At 39.0% G+C, this 23255-nt stretch overlaps 1 protein-coding gene across 2 annotated transcripts in view; it reads left to right on the top strand.

The window, feature by feature from the left end:
- The window catches only part of MACROD2 (mono-ADP ribosylhydrolase 2), an 843060-nt gene that overhangs the window by 175190 nt on the left and 644615 nt on the right, over nucleotides 1-23255 (top strand). For both annotated transcript variants that reach the window (XM_058419895.1, XM_040059164.2), the window contains exon 4: nucleotides 4980-5009. In XM_058419895.1, the coding sequence (XP_058275878.1) occupies nucleotides 4980-5009 (30 nt within the window). The remainder of the gene's footprint in view (nucleotides 1-4979; nucleotides 5010-23255) is intronic.

The following is a 23255-nucleotide window of genomic DNA, read 5'->3' as shown; positions in this document are numbered from 1 at the left end:
GAAACGAAATGCAGTGACAGGTAAGGATGTCTCACAAAACACGTAGCTTCCCATTCCATAAATTACTGTTACTCTGCTCACCAGCTGACTCTTATGATGTTTTATTGATGAATAAAAATGGTGTCTGAGGCAATAGAATGTCTTGCATCTTACAATACTGCCAGTTATAAAGATGTCTCCTTGAATAAATTTCACAATTAGAAAGTATTGACAAAAATATTCAATCTTTTTTACATCAAAATAAGCTCAAACATCTGCTGCCAAAGTCAGACAATATCAACTAATCTTTTAAAAGTATATTTTTATTATACTGACAGATGCATGGCTGCATGACATAGATGTCAATTTAAGTTACTAGTGCCATTAATACTTGACAAAGACACGCTCCCAGAAGAATTTATGTTCTTAAATTGTTGTCAGATGAGTATATGCCAACAAAAAGCAACCGGTTATTCAGCTATGTTTTTAACAAAGCTAAAAGTGTGTTATCTCCAGAGACATCACAAAAATTGCTATTCACGTCTTTCCTATTCTCTAAATTCCTCAGAATTGACAGCAGAAAAAATAATGCTGTGCCTGAAAATGCCTGTTTAACCAACCCATACCTTCATCCCTCTTCACTTTTTGTATGTTCTGGCTGGCAGCACAGGAAGATTTCCAGTTTCGTTTGAGGTGAACTTCTTCAGCATTCAATTGCTTCCCTCAAAATTTCAAATAACCCTACTCTTTGGCAAGAATGTTGATGTAAAGAGAACAGTGATGAAAATATTAATGCCACACCAGAGTTTCTGGTCTGCTTATTCAGTCAAAAAAGTGTTGGAAAGTGATACAGCGTAACTCATTAAGAAGGCTGAGATTTAAAACATTGATATTCGGTTCTTATTTTTTAAGTGTGCTGGTATATTCATTATTAAAATTTGTATATTTTAGTAACCTGAGCTTTCATTGTGGTTATTCCATAATGAGCAACTAAGCTTGCTTTAAATTCTTTCCTTCCAGGTATTTTATTTTCTTTTTTTCCCTTCTCTCCCCACACTAGTTTTTAAAAGGATTTTGTTTCTTAAAGCAAGAGTTGAATTCTCAGGGTATAGCAGACCTTGAGAACGTGGTTCACCGGGTTTCTTTACTAGGGCTGTCCTGCTGCTGTTAAAAAGCATGTATATCTAGTCCATCGAGGTTTTAAGTAATTTGAAATACTGACTTTCTGGTTGAATCTGGGGCTATAAACTTCTCATTAAGGGCTAAATTGTTACCCTCAGCGTTCAGATGCCGTTTGTTTGTCGAAGTGATTTTTTTTTAGAGTGGATTTTTTCTTAGAGGTGTAGCTGAACTTTGTAGAAACACTTTTTCTGCTAATGGTTCAAATGTCCCTGTTAAAAAGAAACCCAGAGCTAAAGGGCTGAAAGCCATCTTAATGCTTCAAGATGTATTTCTGTTCGCTGTACTGAGACAAGCTGTGGAGATGAGATCTGTCTCTCAGAATGCAGCACTCAAGTCTCCTTTGAAAGCAGTGGTGATGCACAGCATCTCTAGAGCTGCAAATTTGTGTCATCGTGAAGACACTGTCTAAAGGACACCGCAGGAACTGGTCCCAAGATATGGTGCTCTTGTTTGTTTGTTTGTTTTGGTTTGTTTTGGTTTTTTTTTTGTGCGTGTGTGTGCGTGCTTCTTTTTTTTAACTGAAGCCCATGTTACTGGTGTAGGCAAAAATATTTAAAATTAGATGAGCTCTCACCTCTGTTGCCTCTTGAGGGCCATTGCCAATGATGTTTTGGATGGGGCTCTATCAGCACGTCTTGTATTTCAGTCTGGCACGGCAGTACGTAGTCTGCTGGCTGCCTGACCTCTCAGTGTATGTATTAAAATAATATTTCAAGTTTGTATTATGAGTAGATTTTCAGAGTTAATGGCCAGGAATCTATTGTGGGCTGTAGTTTTTAAGGAGGCAATTTCAGAGAACTTGGGCAGGTCACTTTGAAAGGATGATACAGGACTGAAATGAGGTGCAAGAAGCCTTTACTCACGTTTCTTTGGAGCCCCTCTTACTCTTGTTTGCTTTCTTTTATTTTTCTTTGTTTTGGTAACTTGGTAGCAGTTCTGTCTTCCTATTTCCTCCCACCCCAAGTCTCCTGTACCTTGAGAATCTTGCGCAGCTCTGGAAAAGAGAAGTAAGGACAAGGGGTTAGCCAAGGTGGATTTACAATCTGCAGTCACAGAATCATAGAGTCATAGAATCATAAACTCATTGCATCATAGAATCATAGACTCATTGCATCATAGAATCATAGACTCATAGCATCATAGAATCATAGAATCATAGCATCATAGAATCATAGAGTGATTTGGCTTGGAAGGGACCCTAAAGATCATCCATGGCCACGCTTGCTCCAATACAACACGATGTGATTGCAGCCATGGGGCTGTGCTGACCTCTGGGTGGGAGAAGATTCATTTGGTGCTAAGTGATGAGTTACTTCTGTAGTGGTAAGACTTTCCAAATATGGAAAGAGACGTGTGTTTTATTGAACCTTCCAGGGAGAGTCTGAAAAATCTGAAAATAGAAATTGCTTTTTGACACATTCTCTTTCTAGAAAAGAAACTGTAAATATAAATCAATCTTGTTCTTTCTTGGGATCATAAGAAAATGGTTTGATTTTCCTTGTATTATGCAAGCAAAATTTTTTTAAAAAAAGAGTGCCTGTGAATTATTAGTGCATTTTCAATAGCTGTAGTTGATGCATTGCCAAAAATCCATTTGAACTGTTTTTACTGTTTCTATAGAGAACTATGTGGGGCTGACTTACATTATATGTTATTAAGAAGTTTTTGGAAAGTATTGGAAAGATGAACATTGTCAGGAAAACTTAATGAGAGAAACATAATTGAGAAGCCATTGAATGAAAGTTTGCAGCAGGGATGTTGGCTGGGTATCCGAAGAAACTTTTTTAGTAGTGGAAACTTTGGTAACAGGTTTTAGCTGTGTGTCTCCAGTCTTGAAACATCATAACTGAAATCCCAGAACATGACTCATGTAATGATTACAATAGTTTAATTGTAGGTGTATTCTGCAGTGCTAAAAAAGAATAAGCTTCCACAGCAGGCAGTAGATGACACTTGGTTCCTTTTAGTTTATTCTGATAAGAACTCTGCTGATTTCTATAGCAGATAAGTATTTTTTTACTGCAGAGAAAGTGACGTTGCCTGTTACAGGAGGTCTTTGGAAGCACCTGTAAAAAAACATGAGGCCGGCTTTATTTGTTTCTTTGTTTAACAGTGAATTTCAGTCAGGGTAAGAGTAGGTAAATATAGGAAGATTGACGTTCTTTGCAGCATGTCTGCACACATTTATTATTGCCATCATTATATCTTTGTCACTGGCAACATATACATGGCAGAGTTTGTTCCCTGCTAGCACTTTAGAGAGGATAGCCAAGAGATATTCATCACTTATAAATAATTGTGGTGTCGTTTTTAAAGTTTTCCATTTTGTGCCTATTGCTCCAACCTTTCTGTGTCTCCGAACAAGCGCTTCTTTGAAAATGGCTCCAAATCACTTTGTTTCAGAAAAAAAAAATTTTTATTTGGTCCCATTTTCCTTTCTCTAATGTTCCAGGGTACTAGAACCAGACTTGGATGAGAAAAATGCAGGAGAATACCTCTCTAGGTCTTGGTTTCAAGGATTCCTCAGTGACTGTAGGGCAACTAATCCTAGGATGAGTGGTTAATTAGTTTGCTTTGGTTTGATATAGTCAGCTGTGCTGGATATAAAGCTGCATTTTTTTTTTTTTTCTTTAATGAACATTGCATTTTGACTAATGTAGAAGTACTTTGTGAGTAATGTAGAGGTGCTTTCGAACACAGATCTTGGCTGTGATGGAAAATGTGGCTTTCTGATGAAGGCAGTTTTACTGAAGTGTCAGGGAAAGCGGGCTGCAAATGTTTGAGCTGGAAATGGGTATTAAGTCAAAGGTGCTTGCAGAATATCTGATAAAGGAGAAAACAAAGATGGTTGTCATTTTATGTAAAAGTCTCAAAAAAGTGATGAAAAAAACCCAACAGCAGGGAAATTGCTGTTTACAGATTTGTATTGAAGAAGCAGAGGAAAATTATATAAACAATAATGTATAGAAAATACCTAATTTATTCTGTGTATCTTGCTATATACCCTTGTCCTGAAGCAGGGTTATCTGTTCTTTATTCATCATCAGGAAACAATAAGAAATAACCTGTGTCTCTCCTTTATCCTCTTACTTTGTTTTAAATATATTCTGATACAACAAGGATTTGTTTCCCACACATCTGAAGGGCAGATTTAGAAGCTTAGGCATTCCTTCTGTTTCTGCCTAGGCAGTGAAAGGAAAATATTTGGCATGACTCCAGTTGTGCTAGCTTAATTTGAAGGACCATCTTGTATCTGAAAATTGCTTTCCATAAGTGATTTATCAAGTTCTGGCCTGGGTAGCTGGATGGTTACAGTGCTGAGTCAATTAAGCCTTCTGAGGGAAATCCCAGCTCAGTTGCTCAAACCTTTTTACATCAATGGAGCCAGGATTTCTCATCGTCATCCCCAAAGGTCCCACGGCATAGAAAAACAAGGAGAGATAATCAGAAGTTGCATCAAAGTCTATTTAAGTTTCTCTGCAATGAAAATTTTGAATTAATTTGGTGATCACAAAGGAATACGGTTTATAGAATTCTAAATGCAGGATTGTAATTTCATAACCTATTCAGTGCATTAGCTTTAGTAATTGTATTATTGTTTTATTTATTAGCTTCCATTTTCAAAGATATTGCAAAGGTAAAGATTGTAATTGCAATTTACAATTAGTGATTGTTTTTGAATTAAATGTTTTCGGGTAAGGGAAGCGTAGCAAAGTTACTGAAACAATGGAAAACCTCTTGTGAAACATCTTCTGCTTTGGTTCCATGTATATTTAGGAAGCTCAATGCTAACAATTCCCTTTTTGTTTTTCTTACAGCTAATTCCAGCCTTCTTGGAGGTGGAGGAGGTGAGTCGTGGCTTAATGCTTAATTCATTCTTAAACCAAACTTGAAATATATGCTGGACCAATGCAGAGGTTAGTTGGTTGTAAAAGAATGTAAGTTCAAAAGTTGGAAATACAAATTTATTAGATGGAAAACTTCACCAAAGTCGACAATGTTTCCTATCATCAAGAGGTAAGGTTTGCAACTGCTGCTGAATTGGGTTTCAGCTCTGGGTCAGAGTAGGGGCTGACACGTATATGAGGCTGACTAAAACATAAAGGAACTGCTGAACTGCCTTATGCTGCGTTGTGTTTTTAAGTGCTTAGGCTTTTTAATTTACCCCACGGGAATATCAAATGTGTGATTAATAAACAATTTTAACAGAAATGCTGAAATATTAAAATACAGTAAAACGTAATTTTAGTAAATGAGTGGGGCTTTATCTCTGGTTGGTGTTTTAATTTTATTTTTGTGGTTTAAACTTGGTTACTTACCTTACTCTGTTTGCCAGAATGGTCAAGTAGATTTGAATCCGAATCTTTGGAGCAGGTCAGAGACACTACTAACGTGTCCACTGGTAGGGCAGGGATGCTCAAGTATGTATCATTGTATTGTTTCCAAATAGATGGATGCTGTTCTATTTCAGTAGATTGATGCTGTTTTACTTTTGGTGTTACTGTAGTACTGTGGCTGTGTAAAATCTACGTGAGTGGTAACAATTCAGGAAAGATGAACCCATAAAGAGCTTGATCTCAGTTTTCAGTGACTTTCCCTGCCACCCAGAGGGAAGTAAGAGAGCTCAGTTCTGGAAGTTTCACAGCGCAGGAGCAGTGCAGGCAGCAACTAATCTTCCTTCCTGGTGGGAGTTAAAAGAGCTCTATGATCAGAGCTTACATGTGTAAGGGTAAAGGAAAGGGCTCTGTAAAAAGACAGGAGATCTCTGTTGCTTGTGAGGCTGCAGGATAAGTCGTCAAAGCCTTTGTTTTAACTGAACAGGCGGCTCTTATTTTGGACTATGAAAAGGTGCTTGACTACTAAATAACATCATCTAAATAAAACCATTCACGTTCCTTGACTGTGTGTCTGGACTTTAAAGTACAGGGCGGCCTTACCTGTTAATCCTGTTGGATTAATCTGTTTCTTTTGATTTGAGTTAGTTGTTTGCAGTATACCAAATTTTTCTTTGTTTAAAAGATAATCCTTTAGGAGGTAATCCTTCTTCGCTAGCTGTTCCTGTTTTTGCAGAGCTGTTCCTGTACTTCCTCTCCAGCACTTGCTCCCAGCTGGTAACATTGAAAAAAAAATATATAAATCAATGCAAATGTTCAAATTCCAATCAGGTTCCTGGAGCACTGCTGCTGCTGAAAGGATTTGGCTATTAACTTTCTGTGTTATTTATTCAGCTGGACTGTACTTCAGAAGTTGATGTCTGTTCAGTGTGGCCCTTGATAATGTGGCTCTCCCTTTGCAGCAGATGGGATGAGCCTGTGCTGTGGGTCAAGTTGGGATTTTCCCTGTATTTTATGCGTTACGAGCGACGATTAAAAATATTTTCTCTCCCCTCATGGCGGGCTGAGGTGATGGCAGCCCCAGGTGCTGCTGCCCCTTCTCCTCATCTTCTGCCTCCCTCCCTCCTCCTGCCCTGACATCCTTTGGGGCTTTTGCTGCCATTTTAAAAATCAGTGTCTTCAGGGCTCTGGGGGAGCTGCTGTGGGAGCTTGGGTTTGGGCACGCTGTGGGTTCCTCCAGGCTGCTGCAGCCCCCGTGGCCAGACCCCCAATCCCACAGCCCTTGATCTCTGCTGGAAGGGTAACAGTGCACCCTCCTGCTCGTGGTACAGGTAAAATACCAAATATTTTGGTATATAAAATACCAAATCTGAGTTTTATGGCTTAGAGGATGACTGCTCATGCTGAGGGGCTTCATTTGTGAAGGTGCCATCAGCCGCCCATGGGTAGGGCGGCTGATGACCTCAGAGCACACTGGCTTGGGGTTTCCAAGTTTTCTGAATAAAAATCCTGAGAATTTCATTGCCAAAGTACTCCAGATTTTGGTCAGGCCCCATGGGTGCATGTTTTGGAGAAGGGTGAAGTGTGTGGAGTCTGCAGACTGGACCTGCTCAGGGGTACACAAGATGGAGACAGCCCTGGCCAGCCACAGGCAGATGGAGCCTGGAGCCCCTGGCTTTTGGAAGAATAGCTTGGTACTCTTCCACAGACACTTTCATTCCCAGTGGAATGGCTGTGGATTTTAAATTCTGGGCGTATTTTTTCTTTTACCCAGAAGAAAGTGACGGTAGCACGCTGCGTGAAATATTGATAGTGAATTATTAAAACTTTATTATATACGTAAACACCAAAGCCTTCTTTTGATTGCAGATGCTGAATATTTATGATAATGCATAATACCAGTGTAGTTTCTCCAATAATGGGATTCAGATCTCCTCAGTAGTGCTCGTTAATTTAATCTCTCTGTCACTGCTGGAGGTATGAATACATGTTCTTAGTTTTACTGAAAATGTAAACTGGAAATTTCCGCTTGTCCAAGCTCATGCAACAGGTGGTGTGATTTTGAGCCGCTTTTGAGCTCTTCTGTGTTTGAAATCTTTTCACAACTGAACGCAAATTAATTGGAAATAGTTATTTGCACATCCTGATCTAACGCTTGCAAATTACTTTCCCTGGGTGTTAAAACAATTTTCTGGAAGAGACCTGCCAAGAAACCCAATGGCCAACATTGTGGGTGAACGTTCTGCACTTGCTTGCGAGTTCAGGGGCTGGTGGCTTTGGGTGGCTGCTTATCATCCCTGCATCACCTCGGAGCCACATCAGGGCATCCCTGCACTTCGATTTCCCGGAGCCAGAGCAGTGGTTTGTCCTTGCATTCCCAATTTAAACGCTGTCTGTTCGTTTTCATGACCATTTGGAATGAAGCGATAAAAGCACAGAAGTTACCAGAAACAGTTTTTCACAGAACTGTTCAATCATAAAATCAAGAAACCCACAATGGAGTCTTTAGTTAAATATAGATGTTGGATATTGGAGGTTTCTTTCTGCTTTTCACATAACTCTGAAGTTTCCAGGATTTCATTATGAGTTTGGAGAGTGAGCTTTTTTTTTTTTTTTTTTTCTTTTTCATTCTTTACTGTTTTTAATAATTGATTTTTAATTAGGAGGCATATTTCACTTTCGGGTCTAGATTTATCACACATTCAGCATCTCACTGCTAATAACTTGCATGGAGCATCATAACTTATTTGTGCATCATGTATTATTCGTCCCATTATGCTCAACAGTGCAAAGGTGAAAATTGTGAAGAAAATTACCTGCATTTGGAGGGAGTGAAGAAAAACACTTGGTATTTTGAGAAAAAGTAAGCTCTTTTAAAAATGTGTCACGGATTTTGACTTCAGAAATCTAAGTGCTCTCTTTTGCATGGCAATGTTTTTTTCTTTGCAATATTTTACATTTTTTTCGAGGAAATAAAGCGTATGATTTTATGTACTTTATTCAAGCAAAGCGAGCAGGAGCTGAGGTTTGCCCTCCCTTATGGCTTTGGGTAGGCTGTGGGGATTTTTGTTGGGTATTGTGCACTGCTGTTCCCACCTAGTATTCAGTTATTTTCCTCATGGTTTCTTTTTCCTGTACTTGATTTGCTCACGGTAATCACATTTTTGTTGCTTGCTGATTTCTTTATTGGCTTGATTTCTTTGACCTCAAATTGATGGCATATTTAATTTTGGATTTCTTTTTTTTCCCCATAAGATTTTGTTGCCTGTGCTAGAATTTGGGAAGGAGACATCACCTTTTAGTATGTTCTATTTATTACAAGCATGGTTTCTTTCAGCTCTGTACTTAAAATGGGTAATTTTGTCTTTACAAACTCAGAGAGAGGACAGATTATATTTGCAGTCTCTTGGAAGCATCATTTGAACCCAGTTTAAGTTGGTTATCCCAGAAGATCTGTCTGCTTTTCTGTTTCTCTCATTCTCTCTCTTTCTTTTGGCCAGTGTAACTATTTTTTTCCTAGGGCTTTTGCAAGCATGGAGAAGAATTAATTCCCATATAACCATAAGTATTTTAGCATATCTTAAATGTGGACCAGACCTACCTGTCTTCCCTGCCAAAATACAGTTTGTAGGCACAGTTTAAACAATTCTTTTGGCATGGGGAACTTGTGTTCATGGTCACAGCAAAGAGCTGGTTTTCTCTGTACTTCATTGCATAGACACTATTTTGAACTTGGGATTTGCTGCTATTATAGCTATGTTGCCTTATAACAGTGATAAAAAAGAGTGTTTTCTCCTGAAAGAAATTACGACAGACTGACTTTTATCCTGGAGTTGTGTCCCTTCAAATGTGTCAACTGCTGTTTGCCAGCCACCCTGTCCATTTGTCAATTAATTGAGAGCTAATGAGCTAAAATTTCTAGTGATTATCCAGTCAGTAGGGTCTGGAAGAAACAGCTGACACAAATATCTTAACATCCCTCTTCTTAGCCAGGGATAAATTTTTATTGTCATGGCTGTGTCTTAGGTACATTGCTTGCCGTGTCCAGCCATCTTCTGGTAGTTAAGTCTCTAGGGAAAAAAAAAACAAAAACCGAAAACAAACAAGAAAGGAGGTTTTCTTAATAGTAACTTGACATCAGTTTACCAAATTAATATTAATGACACCAAAGAGTGAAAGTTGCAAAAGAGAAAATTGGAGACAGGAATGAGACGAATTGCAGAGCACCCTGTAGCAATACGTATAACAGCAGAAGCCTTTAAATACCAGACTTGCCCTGCACTCACTCATTCAAAATGTGTAACAGGAAGAAGACAAGCCTGTTTTGTCCTAAACGAGGACTAGATGCTCTCTGTTTTGGATTTCACAGGGCTTGGGTTTGATATTTACATAATTTAAGTGCAAGTGAAGCAGGGGTTTAAATCCAAAGTTCAAATTTGTGCCTGACGTGCACATAACATGAAATGCGTCCCGTGAGATGGAGAAGAAGGAGTTTGGGAAAGGAGCACTGACAGGATTCTTTCCTCAAGAAAAGAAGTGTTATTATTTTGTAATTTTTTTTTTATGTCAGTCTGTTGGCATGTTCTTGTATCACATCAAATGCATTTGTCAGATTGGGGTGTGCTCACAACAAACGGCTCCATGGAAAATATGTGCTTCATCTGGGATTTCAGCTATCTTCAAAAGCTCTCAATCGCTTTGTACACTGCATCGTCATAGCCTAGGTATGTAGATAATGGCTATGAAGGTACAAAGATTTTCCTGGTGAATAATGACCATGAGAAGAACTGATAATTTAAGGCAAATGGCCATTTCCCTTTGTTGCTAATTAATCCCTTTTTGCTGGAAGATTGCTGCTGCAATTCTGTAGGGTTGTTAAAGTGTTTTATCTCCTTTTACTATTTGCATGCTGTTCTTTTTCATCTCTGTAAATAGAGAGGGTTTGAGAGGGCTGTATCCACAAGTTCCCCACTGTGACAGTGCATCAGCCAATTAAAATGTTAATATTTATGTATTTTTTTCTGCACAGCTGTAATAGTTCCATTGGTAGGCCGGTGGCTCTGGGTAGACTGTAACCCTTTCAAGGTGTTTGGTTCAGCCCAAAATCTTGTTATTCATGAGCTTTTTGTTGCATCAGATCAAAGCAAATAGATTTCTCAAATTAACATATTTTATAGGATTTATTCAAATTTCCTATGCAAGCAAAGTCTTACTTTACAGGTCAGTTATTCTTGTAATCTTTCTTTCTTTCTTTCTTTCTTTCTTTCTTTCTTTCTTTCTTTCTTTCTTTCTTTCTTTCTTTCTTTCTTTCTTTCTTTCTTTCTTTCTTTCTTTCTTTCTTTCTTTCTTTCTTTCTTTCTTTCTTTCTTTCTTTCTTTCTTTCTTTCTTTCTTTCTTTCTTTCTTTCTTGTATATATGTTTGGTTTTTCTTTCTGTTACTGCAGTGAAGTTTTAGTTCAGCTTTAAAAGGAAATTAGTGGATTTTCTCATTTCGTAGTGCACCTAGAGATATAATGATGAAAGCTCTATAAATAAATAAGCAAGCACGGTTTATTTCAAAGGACCCTTAACATAAACTGCTGTGGCTGTATTTAAAATGTGTGCTCTACTCCACTTTCTTTCTTGTTTTTGTTAAAATATGATATATATTTTGCTCTTTGGCTAAATAGGGTGCCAGCTTCCTTTCTCCAGTCTTTTTATACAATCTTATGGGTAATAATCATAAACAGGAAGTCTCTGGATTGATTTTAAGTATTTCTCAGTTGTTGCCTAATTGTATCCTGCTAATTACTCTTTCCGAGCAGTTAGTTAAAAATAAATAAATTATGTTTTGCTATTTACAGGAACTGATACAGCTATGCGATCAGTTCGGGTTTTTCTGATTTGGTTTTTTTTTTTTTTTTAAATACATGTTCAGCCTGTGATTCTTTAAGGGGGTGCTCCGGTTCCAGCTGGTGATATAGAAACATGATTGTCTGTTTCGTTCATGAAAATAATCTAAGATTTAGTCCATCCAGTCATGCTCACTGCTGTCCTCAGCCTTTTAATATTGCTGCTGCATTGCCTTAATTGGGCATTAGGAAGTGATGTTTTGTTTTTCACTCATCAGTTGCTGAGTGCTGAGTCCACAACACTCTGAACTTGATTGTGAGGTCTCTTTCTGTCTCAGATAGACCATTGCACTAGCTCTCCTCATGTAATTTAATTTCATTATGAGGTAATTACAGTGTTATGTACTCACAAGTAAAGCATGAACATACACACTTCCTACTCTCTATCTGTACATGACTTTCATATTTATATGTACATATATATATATATGTGTGTCGCTATATATGTAGTTTTTGACTTCATCTTGCAATTGCTTCATGAAGTCAGATTTAGCATGCGTGTACATCTATAAATGCATAAAAATAGGACATTAATTTTCTTAGACTGGGACCTTTAGTTCATGGTCATTGAAAATTTGAGGCGCTCTTGATACAAATCCAAGGTGAAAAGGCAGGTGGTTACGTAAGGAATGTATTTCTTCCCTTTTTCCTTTTTGTTTCATCTTGGGGCACAGAGCTGCAAATCTGGGAAAGAGGATCACAATCCTTCCCTAAATCACAGATCCCACATGATGTATGGCAATTCACCGTCCGTTTGTTACGTCAATGCAGTGTGGTCTAGAAAAATGTCAACGCTTCTTCCCCGCACAGGCAAATACCTGAACGTGTCTTGTATGCAGAAAACACAATTTCTTTTCCGTTTAATAAGGTGCTGCTCTGTCATCTTAGGAACTTTCTGTTGAGGCTCTCTTCCCGTAGCTGAAGATGAGGGGCGCGGTTTCCGAGGGAGAGCAGGCTGGGAGTGCCGGACGTGACGCGCAGCGCTGCGCGTTGCAGTGAGAATGAAGATGAGCATTTGAGCGTGTACCAGTCTGTGGTAGGCATTGAGTATGCTCCAGTCTACAGAAGATGGTTTTTAAAATCAAGCGTTTGGTTGGTTTCCCTAAAGGAAAATCTGTAGATTGGGACATCTGTCAAAGTTGTTCAGTTTCATGCTGACCGATCTCGACAGTGTCCCTTTCGGTGAGGTAAGAATGAGGTGAACACGGCAGGAAAGACGTGTTTTGTTAGGCTCAGACAGGGGGTGGTGATGTTTTTAAATCTGTTATTCAGAGGTTAAGATCTACAGCTGTTTTCCTGGTCCTGAGGAGAACCAGGAAAGAATGTTCTGTAGGAGGACCAGGCTACAATTAGGAGGAAAATGCGAAATGCAATTTAAAATGCTTAGAATTGTTTTAATTGGTGTTACAGGGGGGTATTAAAAGAAATGCAAGTGAAATAAAGGAGTGATGGAGGTACTTGACTTGTAGCTATAGAGGCACTTTTGAATATCAACCTGTTTACTGAAGCCTTCATGCTGGTATGCCTAAATACAAAACAAAGTCCTTAATCAGTAGAATGTTCCTTAAAGGTATCTCTAAGCCCCAAACTCATTAATTTCTACATCAAATGTGTATACAGGTGTGAGCATGAAGGCATAGAAAAATGGCACCAGCTGTTTGCTGATTCTTGTAGGTTATTACTTTAAAATGTGCACGTTGAATAAAATGAGAATGTGGACATTACATGACACTCACATCTCCCAGAAGGAGGGAGAAGGTGGCTGTGCTGCTGTCTGCTGATGTACTGACCCCGAAGGTCAGAGATTGGAGATTGTCATCGTCCTTAATTCCCCACCTCCTGTAATGAAAAGAATTTACAATGGTTTCTTCTTTCTGTTTCTAATGAAAGCAATTACTTCTTAGTCACTATATTTTCAAAGACAATTTTGAATAAAACCCAGGATTAAGCTACGGAGCCAAGGAAAACCCAAGTATTGAAATTACAGATATTACAGAAAGAGTTCACAACTCTCCTCTTGCTGCATAGAATGAAGGAATATGAAATCAGCTCTGCATTCACCTCTCACCTTCTATTTCAAATTTTCTGCTCTTTCTGCAGAGCTTCACTACTCATTTATGAGTCGCTCTTTCCTGATCACATTTTTCCAGAGTTCTTTCTTCTAAGCAAAGCGCTTATGGATTATAATATGCAGCTTTTCAAAGGCCAAGAAAATCTCCAGCAGAGTAGATGGCAAGATTGTTGAGTTTTGGAAGAATCTGTCCTCCTTTGTTTTCAGTGTGCTTTTCTTCCTTGCAGCTTTAAGAGCCCTGTATGAGACAGTGTGAAGTGGAATGAACTTGTGTTATAATACAGAAAATGAAATGTCGTGATTGGTAATGAAGGATTAAAACCCTTACATCCGTGGAGCTGCTTTTTAAGAAGCATTAGTGGAAGACCTGCATGTACAAGTCTGTCTTTGCAGTTGCTCATCTTTTTGAATTGATAATATTGGGTGGCAGTGCAGCTTAGAGTTGCTAATTTTCATTCTAATGACATATGGAAGAGTGCAAAGTAGGCAGCTTCTGTGATTTAAGAGACAAATAAAAACCTCCCTGCCCTTTCTAGGGCTTCAAGTTTAGCCTGAATGGCTTTGTAGCAACAATTTAGACTTTATTTTTAAAACCAAATGTAGTGGGGAAAGAGTAACCTGAGATGTGAAGTGACCAGGGCCAGTGACTGCTGAAGATGGCGTTGATATGAAAGAAAACACATGGCAAACCTCATTTCTATGAGCATTATTATCACAGAGTCTAAAATACTCCACAGACCTAATTACTTTGTGAACAGAGAGGTAATGTTTTCTCCAGCTTCCAGTTGGAAAATGAGCCTAGGAAACAGTATGTTTTGTAAAAGGCCCATGTAGAAAAGGGCAAAAATCAGCTCCCTGAAGGCGAAGCAAAAATGTAAAAACCCAGATCGGTTTTGCAGGTAGAAATTTTGATTCCTGTTTGGAAGGAAGAGGAATTTTAATTTGTGTATAAGTGTTACTGGTAAAAACAGGATGATGTTTGGAGAAAGGGAAAACATACTCTACTGAGAGCAACTTTCTGACAATTAGACCTTAATTGGTGATACAGCAAATTCTCTAAGGGAATGGCAGGACTACCAACTGGAAATAAGTACTGCTAGATAAACAGTTCTGCACTAAGGGGAGAAAATCTGTATATAGAACAAATGTGATATATTTGAGGCTACTGCTGTTAATAATTCTAAATACAGAAAATTCACTGTTCTTACTTGTGCCTTTTTTCATTATGTTAGGGAAACACTGTTTATTTCTAATTTTAATTTGTGTAGTACTACTAATAAAGTGTTTTAAAATATTTGATGACTGAAAAAAAAGTCTTTTGCATTAAGAAAATACCTTATTTTATTATCAATCAAATCTAGCCTCTTTCAACAGCTGGAGAATTTCAATGATTCTCCTACAAAAAATGCTACCTTATGATTATTTGTAGAATAGTTTTTTTCTTTACAAATTCACCTAATTTACTTATTTTCCCTTGTTCTTCATGTAACTGCCTCAAAATGCGTAGAGTTTATAATTCAAGTTTCTTTTAGAGTTTATTTTCTTTTTAAAATGATGGTTGTGCCATTTGGACTGGCAGATCTGTAGTGTTGTAGTTTTGGCTACATATACAGTAGCAAAGAACAAAATATGTTTTGTCACACTTCTGTTACAGTTCAGTCTGTTCCTTTTACATTATCAGCTTGTTTCTCTGGGCTTCACAGAGGCATCTGCTTTAATTTCTATTGGGCAGGGCTGCAACTTAGCAAACTGGGGTAAGCTTCCCAAATAATTCACAAATGTGGTTGATTAAATCAATTATGTCTCGGCTGAGCGATCTATGAGCGTATTATACACGAGGATGTTATTAAGGTGCAAATCCAAGTACTTAAGGTTGGGAAGTGCCAAAATTCAAGTTGCCTGGAGGCTCGCAGGCTCTGTGCATGTGTGTATGGATATGCTGTTGCCTCTAACTGCACAACTTCACTGCTCTTCCAGCTGGAACATCATCTCAGTCATCCTCCTCGCTCAAAGCAAGCCTAAGGTTTCCGTGTTGAATACGTCAAGTCTGGTCTGCAAACCAGTGTTTGGTATGGTGCTTGCCAGTTTGGTGTATGATTTGATAAGTAAATTAAAGGTTTCATAGGTAGTTTATTTGTCTTCCCCAAAACAGTGGCGTTGCCTTCATCAAAAGAAGAAGGAAAAAAAACCAAAACCAGAGATTAACATCAGAATTCTAATTTTAAGACCCAGGCTATACAGCAGGGGGCTGATTTAGTTGAGGAATGGAAGAAGTCCTATTCTTTCCAAAAGTAGGTCTCATAAATTCCAAGTGATTCTTCAAACTGGAACTTGTATGCCGCTTTAGGATGTAACACCAGATTATAAATCAACTGGTTGAAATGTACCTTGAGATTCCCACCTTATTCTCTATTTCTTGTTCCCAGCCCCATTACCTGCATTTTACAGTTTACTGCTCCCTTATTCTCATCCATTTGGAAGACTGCAGGCCTAAATTTCCATATTAAAGAGGAATTGTGTTTAGGGAGCATTTTTACTTAGACAGTTTCAAACTGTGGTCTTAGAAACGTGCTTTGATGTGATTAAGGAGCAGAGAGCTGATTGAGAGAGGAGTGATGGGTGTGGAAACAAGTGTGGAGGGGAAGAGATGAGTGATAACTTCCTCCGCTGCTGGGCAGATGGTAATGTGAGACTGTGTTCTCAAACATTTGGGGCGCAGGAAGTGTGTGTCCCCTTTCTAACTTTTTACCTCACTGTTCACTTCTAAAAACAAGTCTTCATGTCTAGCTAGTCGCGGTTCCTCTCTGCTCCTGGCTTACCATCCCGTTTTTTTTCCTGGGAAATGGCCTGGTTTTAGTCCCAGGCCAATTTCCCAGATTGTCTCTCTTTGAATTTGCGTGTGCCCTTTCATTGCCAGCTTTATTCTTATGCCATATCCTAATCACAGCTTTAGTCACCAGTCCCTCTCATCTTCAATCAAATCATCAGCCTCTAAATGCAGGTAGTGGCATTTCTTCCTTTCACCAGTTTGTGATGGGATGAAGGGAAAAGGTTCTGAGCAGGCAGTAATTTCTTAAGCGAAATGAATTCATTACTCAGGCAAATGAAAGAGAACTGCCGATTTCAGAGCTGCTGCAAGTGAAGGGAAGCTTACGAAAGCCTGCAGTTGTGGTTGTCATCTTTGTTTATCTTCCCATCACCATTTTGGTTTAAACCGTTTCACCCAGTCCAGCTGTACCGCAGTGGTCATTCCGCTGTTCCATGGCTTTAGGAATGAAGGTGGTATTGTCGCTTCAAAAGGATAAAAACCCCTGGTGTTACTACCTTCTTTGTGTTTCTTCACCCTTGATGACTGAGCAGTAATTTCTCCGTGGGGATTATTTGTCCAGGGATGGGGCCTCTGTTCAATCCAGATGTAACCCAGCTGCGGTGGAATTTCACCCCTTCTCCGGGCTCCCAAGCAATTAGCGCTGCAGGCAGGACTGCCTGCCCTTGCAGGGAACAAAAGGTGCAGCAGAAAACCTTCCCTTGAAATGGCAGCTGGACAAGGAATTGGAAGATTGACCAGAAAATTATTTCAAGTCACGTTTTACAGCAAGGAAAAAGTCACATGTCCATGAAATAAGATGAGAGCTCTTGCATGTGTAAGTTTATACATAGATAACTGGTGGAATGGGTCCCAAAAAAGGGGATGTTTCTTAATAACACCAGGTACAGATAACAGTCATGTGTGGGTTTTGGAGGAAGTTTGCTCTGATGACCGGTCAGTTTTTGATCAGGAGCTGGAAAATTGCAAGCATATGATTATTCAAATAAGATGATACCTGCAAATAAGATATACTGAGCAAATACTGTGAAGTTCATATGAGATATTATTATCTTTCCCTTTGAGACTTGATTCAGCAGGAGCAGTTGATTTTTTTTTTTCAGCATAAATAATGTGGATGTTTAGAGGAAATTGTTTGATTATAAAGGAAAGAAGTACCAAGGCACATCAAATATTAAATAGGATTTTCTATTTTTCAAAATTAGTTCCCAATTTTGATGCTATAAAATTTTAGCAGTAGTGGGAGAGCTCCCAGAAGACCCTTCATTATGTCTCATTATTGCAGCATATGTGAGGCCATGGTACCCTTGGTTGCTATAGTTCCTTATTTAATCAGGAAAGATATGTTTCATGGCTGCACAGCTGGGTAACCTTATGTATATGTAGATTTCTCCAGAAACAATCTTATCTATAACCCATAATACCTTGGTTTTCCCTCAAGAGGTCATGAACCAGGCTTCTTTCTTTTATTTTTAATTTTTTATTTCTTAACATGGTAAAGTTCATTGTGAGACCACAACTTTGTCTGGCGCTTCTCTGGGTTTTCTTAATAAAGGGAAGGTTTTTTTACCTTTTGGGAGGAGAAATTGCAAATTTTAGTATTGCAGCACAAGTATGGCAGAGTTCACGCTCACCTGACGACAGGTTTGCCGCCAAGGATAAAGGATATGGCTGTACTTTTCAAAAAAACAACCTGAATTCTTAGTCACGTGTTTTTCCTCATTTATATTATTTAAATCCAACTTATTGAACAACAAGTTGGATCAGGTCTCCTCTGGAACTCTTTGCAAAAAGCTCTTTAAATAATACGTAGCTTTAGGTGCTAGATTTAGTTAAATATCTGTCCTGCCAGGGGAGACAGCTGCGAGCAAGGCTTGTCTGGCTTTACAATTCCAGGGGTAATGATTAAATTATTTCACAGGCATGAACTATCCAGGAAGGCTGCTGTGGTCCCTAAGAGCTTTTTTTGGGCAAATTAATGCCCTAAAACTCAGGGAGTATTTGTAGTGCAGTAATTGAGGGGAGCTGATTAAATATACGAAGCATTTAAACACCCATTTTTAATTACTGACAAATTGGAGTATCTTGGCATTTAGAGAACTACAGACTTGCAGCGGTGTGTCCATTTGATGTGAAGCAGAACCTTTGGGATGACATGTTTGTGACATCCATGGTTGTCTTTGGTCACATGGGGTCTGATCTGTCGTGGTGGTTGGATCTGAAGATTTGTGAGTGCAGTCCCCCCTAAGGTGGTAGAAGACAATTGGAAGAGTACTTGTTTGATTATAACCGTGGAGATCATTCCTTTCCCTCGTGTGACTCTGCACTCAGGCAGATCTTCAGCAGGTCTGGGAAAGGCTATTCCAGCTACTTTAAAGGATTCTAAATATAATCGGGGGAAAGCAAGGCTCATTCAGACAGTATCACTTTTGTTTAGGTCACTTTTGGTGGATCATTCTCAAACTCCTCCTTGCCTTCTTGATTGTTACTTTGCAGCTTCCACAGGCAATCTTTTCAAGTTTATCACTACCTATACCATCACACCCTTGAAACGCTTTCCCTGAAATCTTAATTTATATCTTTTGGCTGTTGGTACAGCTTTAAGCCTGAAATTAAAGGATTCCTGTTGCTTTCAGCTGGGGGAGAGTCTGTCCTAAGATTCACTGCCTCATCTGTGAGCAAAGCAGGTGTCTGTGAAAGGATCAGGACACACAGGAGCTTTGTAGAGTCATCAGGTTGTTCCACACTGCCCAATCTGGTTTTGCTTTTGTAGCAGAAAACGTCTGTCAACAAGAGTGCACCTGAATTTCTGGGGAGAGAGATGCCAGCAGTACTCCTGCCTTCTCCTTTTTGGGTAAATCTCACCTAGATGCTGTTGTCCTGAAATTACAAAAGGGAGCGAATCTCTGTCTCCTTCTCATGTGTGGGAATAAATCAGAAATGGGAGTTGTGGGCTTGGCATTTAAGCATTTCCATTTGTAGTACACTGACATACTAATGATGGTAATTTTGTATTTGTTACTACATGCCTAATCTAATTAAGTTTCTCTTAGGGTACAATTGTTGTTTTCTGTGTTTAATTATGTAACCACCAGGTGCAAGTGTTAATAGTAGCTGAATTCAGAAGGCAGTCTTTTATCTTTGTACTATGCAAGAACTTTTTTCTGTATTTGCAGTTTCCAGTGAAAAAAAGTGCTTACAGTATTTGATTGCTCCAAGGAGTTATAGTAGCATTTCTGATTGATATACATAGGAGACACTAACGAGGACTGAACACTTGCATTACTCTTAATTTAGATGTGTTCAGAACCATTTATGAGCTCTACATTTTTGGTTTCAGGTGTTGCAGTAGTTCAAATTTCCTTTCCCAGCTCTCCTGTTGATTTTGAGGGCTGGCAGTCTTGTCTCACTCCCCGACAGATCTGCTCCTGTCTGTTTGAAAAAGTCTGAGCTATGTAGGGGTCTGTTGTCTGAAGCTGAATTTCGTGGAGCCCTGGTAAGAGCGTGACTTCTGTGACTGCCAGCCTGGCTCTGTGAACTTTTTGCTACCATTTCATCGATGCTTGTTCAAACATTTTGAAAGAGTTTTCAGCAGAATTCTTTGCCTGCAAGAATAAAGTCAAGTATTGTTTTTAAAGCTCAACGATCTGAGCTTTGCAATGACGTCAGAGTGTGCTCGGAGGCGTTTGACTCTCAAAAGGTTTTGAAATTATAACGTTATTTTTTAAATAAAGTGAACAGGAATTGCTGTAAACGTTTCCACCCACAGACTGGCAATTGTTTTAATCTACTGCGTAAAAATAAGTAATGCTTGTATTTTCTAGCTTCTAGTCATTCATTAGTAATCTATAATGGGATAAATTTGGCAGCGTAATAGAAAAATTAAAGAAATGATTGATGCATGTTTGTTCTAAAGCATAAGGTGCCCATGCAACATTCCCATTGCTAATGAAAGAAAATTGTCTGCAGAAGCATTTTGCAGCCATTTGTGAACAAGTGGACATTCCTTAGTAGAAGTATGGCCTGTACCTACCATGAGTTCAAGCCTGCTGCCAGCATGCCGCCTTCTTTTAGTTACTTTCCGTGGATTCATTCAAAGAAGGATTTTAAGCTGACCATGGACCACAAGTCATTGGTAGTGAACCAAAATCCACTGCTTTTCCTTCAAGGATCCTGTGGGATCATTTTGCCTTGAGCTGTGAAGTGTGATTTTACAGTTGAACCATTTTCAGTACAGAAACAAAAAAATTCCAGTTTATTCTGGTGCAAGAATGACAGTATCCATTGGTTTAATTCTACATCCAAATAACCAAACTCTATCTGATTTTTTTTTTCTTTTACCATTAAGCTTTCCAAAGCTGTTAATGATAGAGATTTCCCCCACTCCTACCATGTTTCTTAAAGACCTAAGTTATTTCAAGTTTAGTTTGTTTCTTATCCTTCAGGCCCCTTTACTTCAAACTCTCCTCCTTTGATGGTTTATCACAAAATTTGTTCAGAGGCTTCCATTTTTTTAAGGTAGTCTTTTAATTACTGCTGATTATGCATTGCATCAAAGAAAAGCGGTTGAAAACTTTAAAACCACAAATAAAATATACATCAATGGGTTACAGTAATGAATGCTAACATACTGTTTCTTCAGAAAGAACCTGCTAGGGACAGAAGAGCATGCTTCAGGTGATGTGAAAAATAGTAAGCCTGACTTTTGAGAATTAGCTTGCTAGAGTTAGTGGTCAGGTTTCATTAAAAATGAGTTTAAAAAATATTAGAATAGGTATGTTAAGTATTAGTTCATAGAAGTCTTCAAATTAGCATCAGCATTAGGTCCTCAAATTAGTATCAGGATTAATGCTTTGTGGCATCAAGGCCTGATGCTGATGGGAATAACAACTTTTCACTTTGTTCCTAGATGCTTTTGGCTTTTGGATTTGTTTTTCCATTATTCCAATTCCAGGAGCTGCTTTTCCCTCCAGAAGTACAGTGATTTATTTGGGTGATAACACTCAGGCTGTGGTATTTCAGAAGCTGTTATCAGTTTCCATGTAGGAATGCTTGAAAAAAAAAGAAAATAACACTATCTTGCAAAAAATACGCTGGCCTCATTAGGTGCAAAAGTGTCTCAAATGGCCCTTAAGCAGCACTTCGGCTTCTCCAGCTTCTCAGCATGAAAACATGTCTAAGTAAGTTATATTATTTCAGGACAGTGAACAGCTTGCTTCAGATCCAGCAACTGTGTTTATTCTTTGGTTTTGGTTTTTCTCCCAAGTGAAGAATGTCACTCTGCACTGTTTACATTTGCATCTCAAAACAATTAAGCTAAAACAGCTTTGTAAGATTGGGAGCTGGCTTCCTCTCAGAGAGAGCTTTACATTCAGTTTCCAGAGTCATGCAGTAGATAGACTTATTTTTGTGGGGTGGTTTATATTATTTATTTTTTAAAATAAATTATTATATCTTTTTTTTTTTTTTTTTTTTTAATTTTTTTTTTTTTTTTCAAGCTGCTGCGATTTTATCTACATTCGTCTTTCTGAAGACACTTGAATGCTGTTGATTTTGAATTGTGCACACTGGTAGGAACACTTAGATGTATTTTCTGTATAGTGCTTTAATTATGAGAAGAACAACTGACTGATTTATTCTGTATTTGGTGATATTTCCTATTATATCTTTGAGTATCTTACTAAAATACATTTTTAATGAAAAAGCCGAGTAGTAAGCGGTAAAAGCTTTCCTGTCTTTGATTACAGGACCAGGTACTAACAAAATGCAGAGACTTGACTCCTTTTATTTTTCCACGTCCTTGTACTATATCCATCTGTGAAATAGATGAAGAGCTTTTCTAGTCTGAACTGACCTTGATTTATGGCATAATTGTATTGTTCTAGTGCTTCACAGCAGTACTACAATACGTAGAGAACTTCGAACAGACCCTGTGTTGCCAAGTTTTAGGGCACCATCCTAAGAGTTCTTTCATCCCTACCTCATTTCCAGATTTCATCAACCTACAATACATGTGGATGAGTAGGCAATCCAATACTCCTTTGCTCCCTCTTACAATAACCGGTGTTTCTTTCTCAGAAGACTAAGCTTTAAAAGTAATTTTTGCCCCAGGGTGAGGCACTGGGGTGAAGATTCAGAAGTCTGTAAAGCTTAAGACCTTCTGAGCCTTCTTGTTTCTGTATCCTGATTCTGTTTGCTCCTTGTGGGATGAAAGGGGATGCCTGAGGTTTGAGTGACCTGCCTGCTGTGTGCAGTTGCTTCCTCCTCCTGTTCATTTGCAGGGGCAAAGCCCTGTTTCGGCCCAGAACACCAGGTGGATGGACTGGATTTTGTCAGAGAACGCCAGGTGGATGGGCTGAATTTTGTCAGAGAACACCAGGTGGATGGGCTGGATTTGGGCAGAGAACACCAAGTGGATGGGCTGAATTTTGTCAGAGAACACCAGGTGGATGGGCTGAATTTGGGCAGAGAACACCAGGTGGATGGGCTGAATTTTGTCAGAGAACACCAAGTGGATGGGCTGAATTTTGTCAGAGAACAGCAAGTGGATGGGCTGAATTTTGTCAGAGAACACCAGGTGGATGGGCTGAATTTTGTCAGAGAACACCAAGTGCATGGGCTGGATTTTGGCCTGGAACACCAAGTGGAGGGACTGGATTTTGGCAGAGAACACCAGATGGATGTACTGGATTTTGGCCCAGAACACCAAGTGGAAGGACTGGATGAGCTGTGCAGGTCTGAAGAGGGCAGAACCGATGTGTATCCTTCGTGTGGCATCTGCTGGAACAGCCTCCCGGCAGGGCTGTGTCAAGGTCTGCTACATGGGGCATCATTTTTGTGTCCTGTGTTTGTCATTCCCTAAACACTGCCCAGACTAAGCAGGAATGATCCTCTACAGACCCTCTGTCGTCCTCTGACCTGAACAAGTTCCATGAAAAGTCCCAGAGTGTTTTCATGTCCCTCCTACTTGC

Source organism: Hirundo rustica, chromosome 3 (genome assembly GCF_015227805.2).
Source record: "Hirundo rustica isolate bHirRus1 chromosome 3, bHirRus1.pri.v3, whole genome shotgun sequence".
NCBI classification, from domain to species: Eukaryota; Metazoa; Chordata; class Aves; order Passeriformes; family Hirundinidae; genus Hirundo; species Hirundo rustica.
The sequence above is the reverse complement of the archived record's forward strand: the minus strand, read 5'-3'. Positions and strand labels throughout refer to the sequence as shown.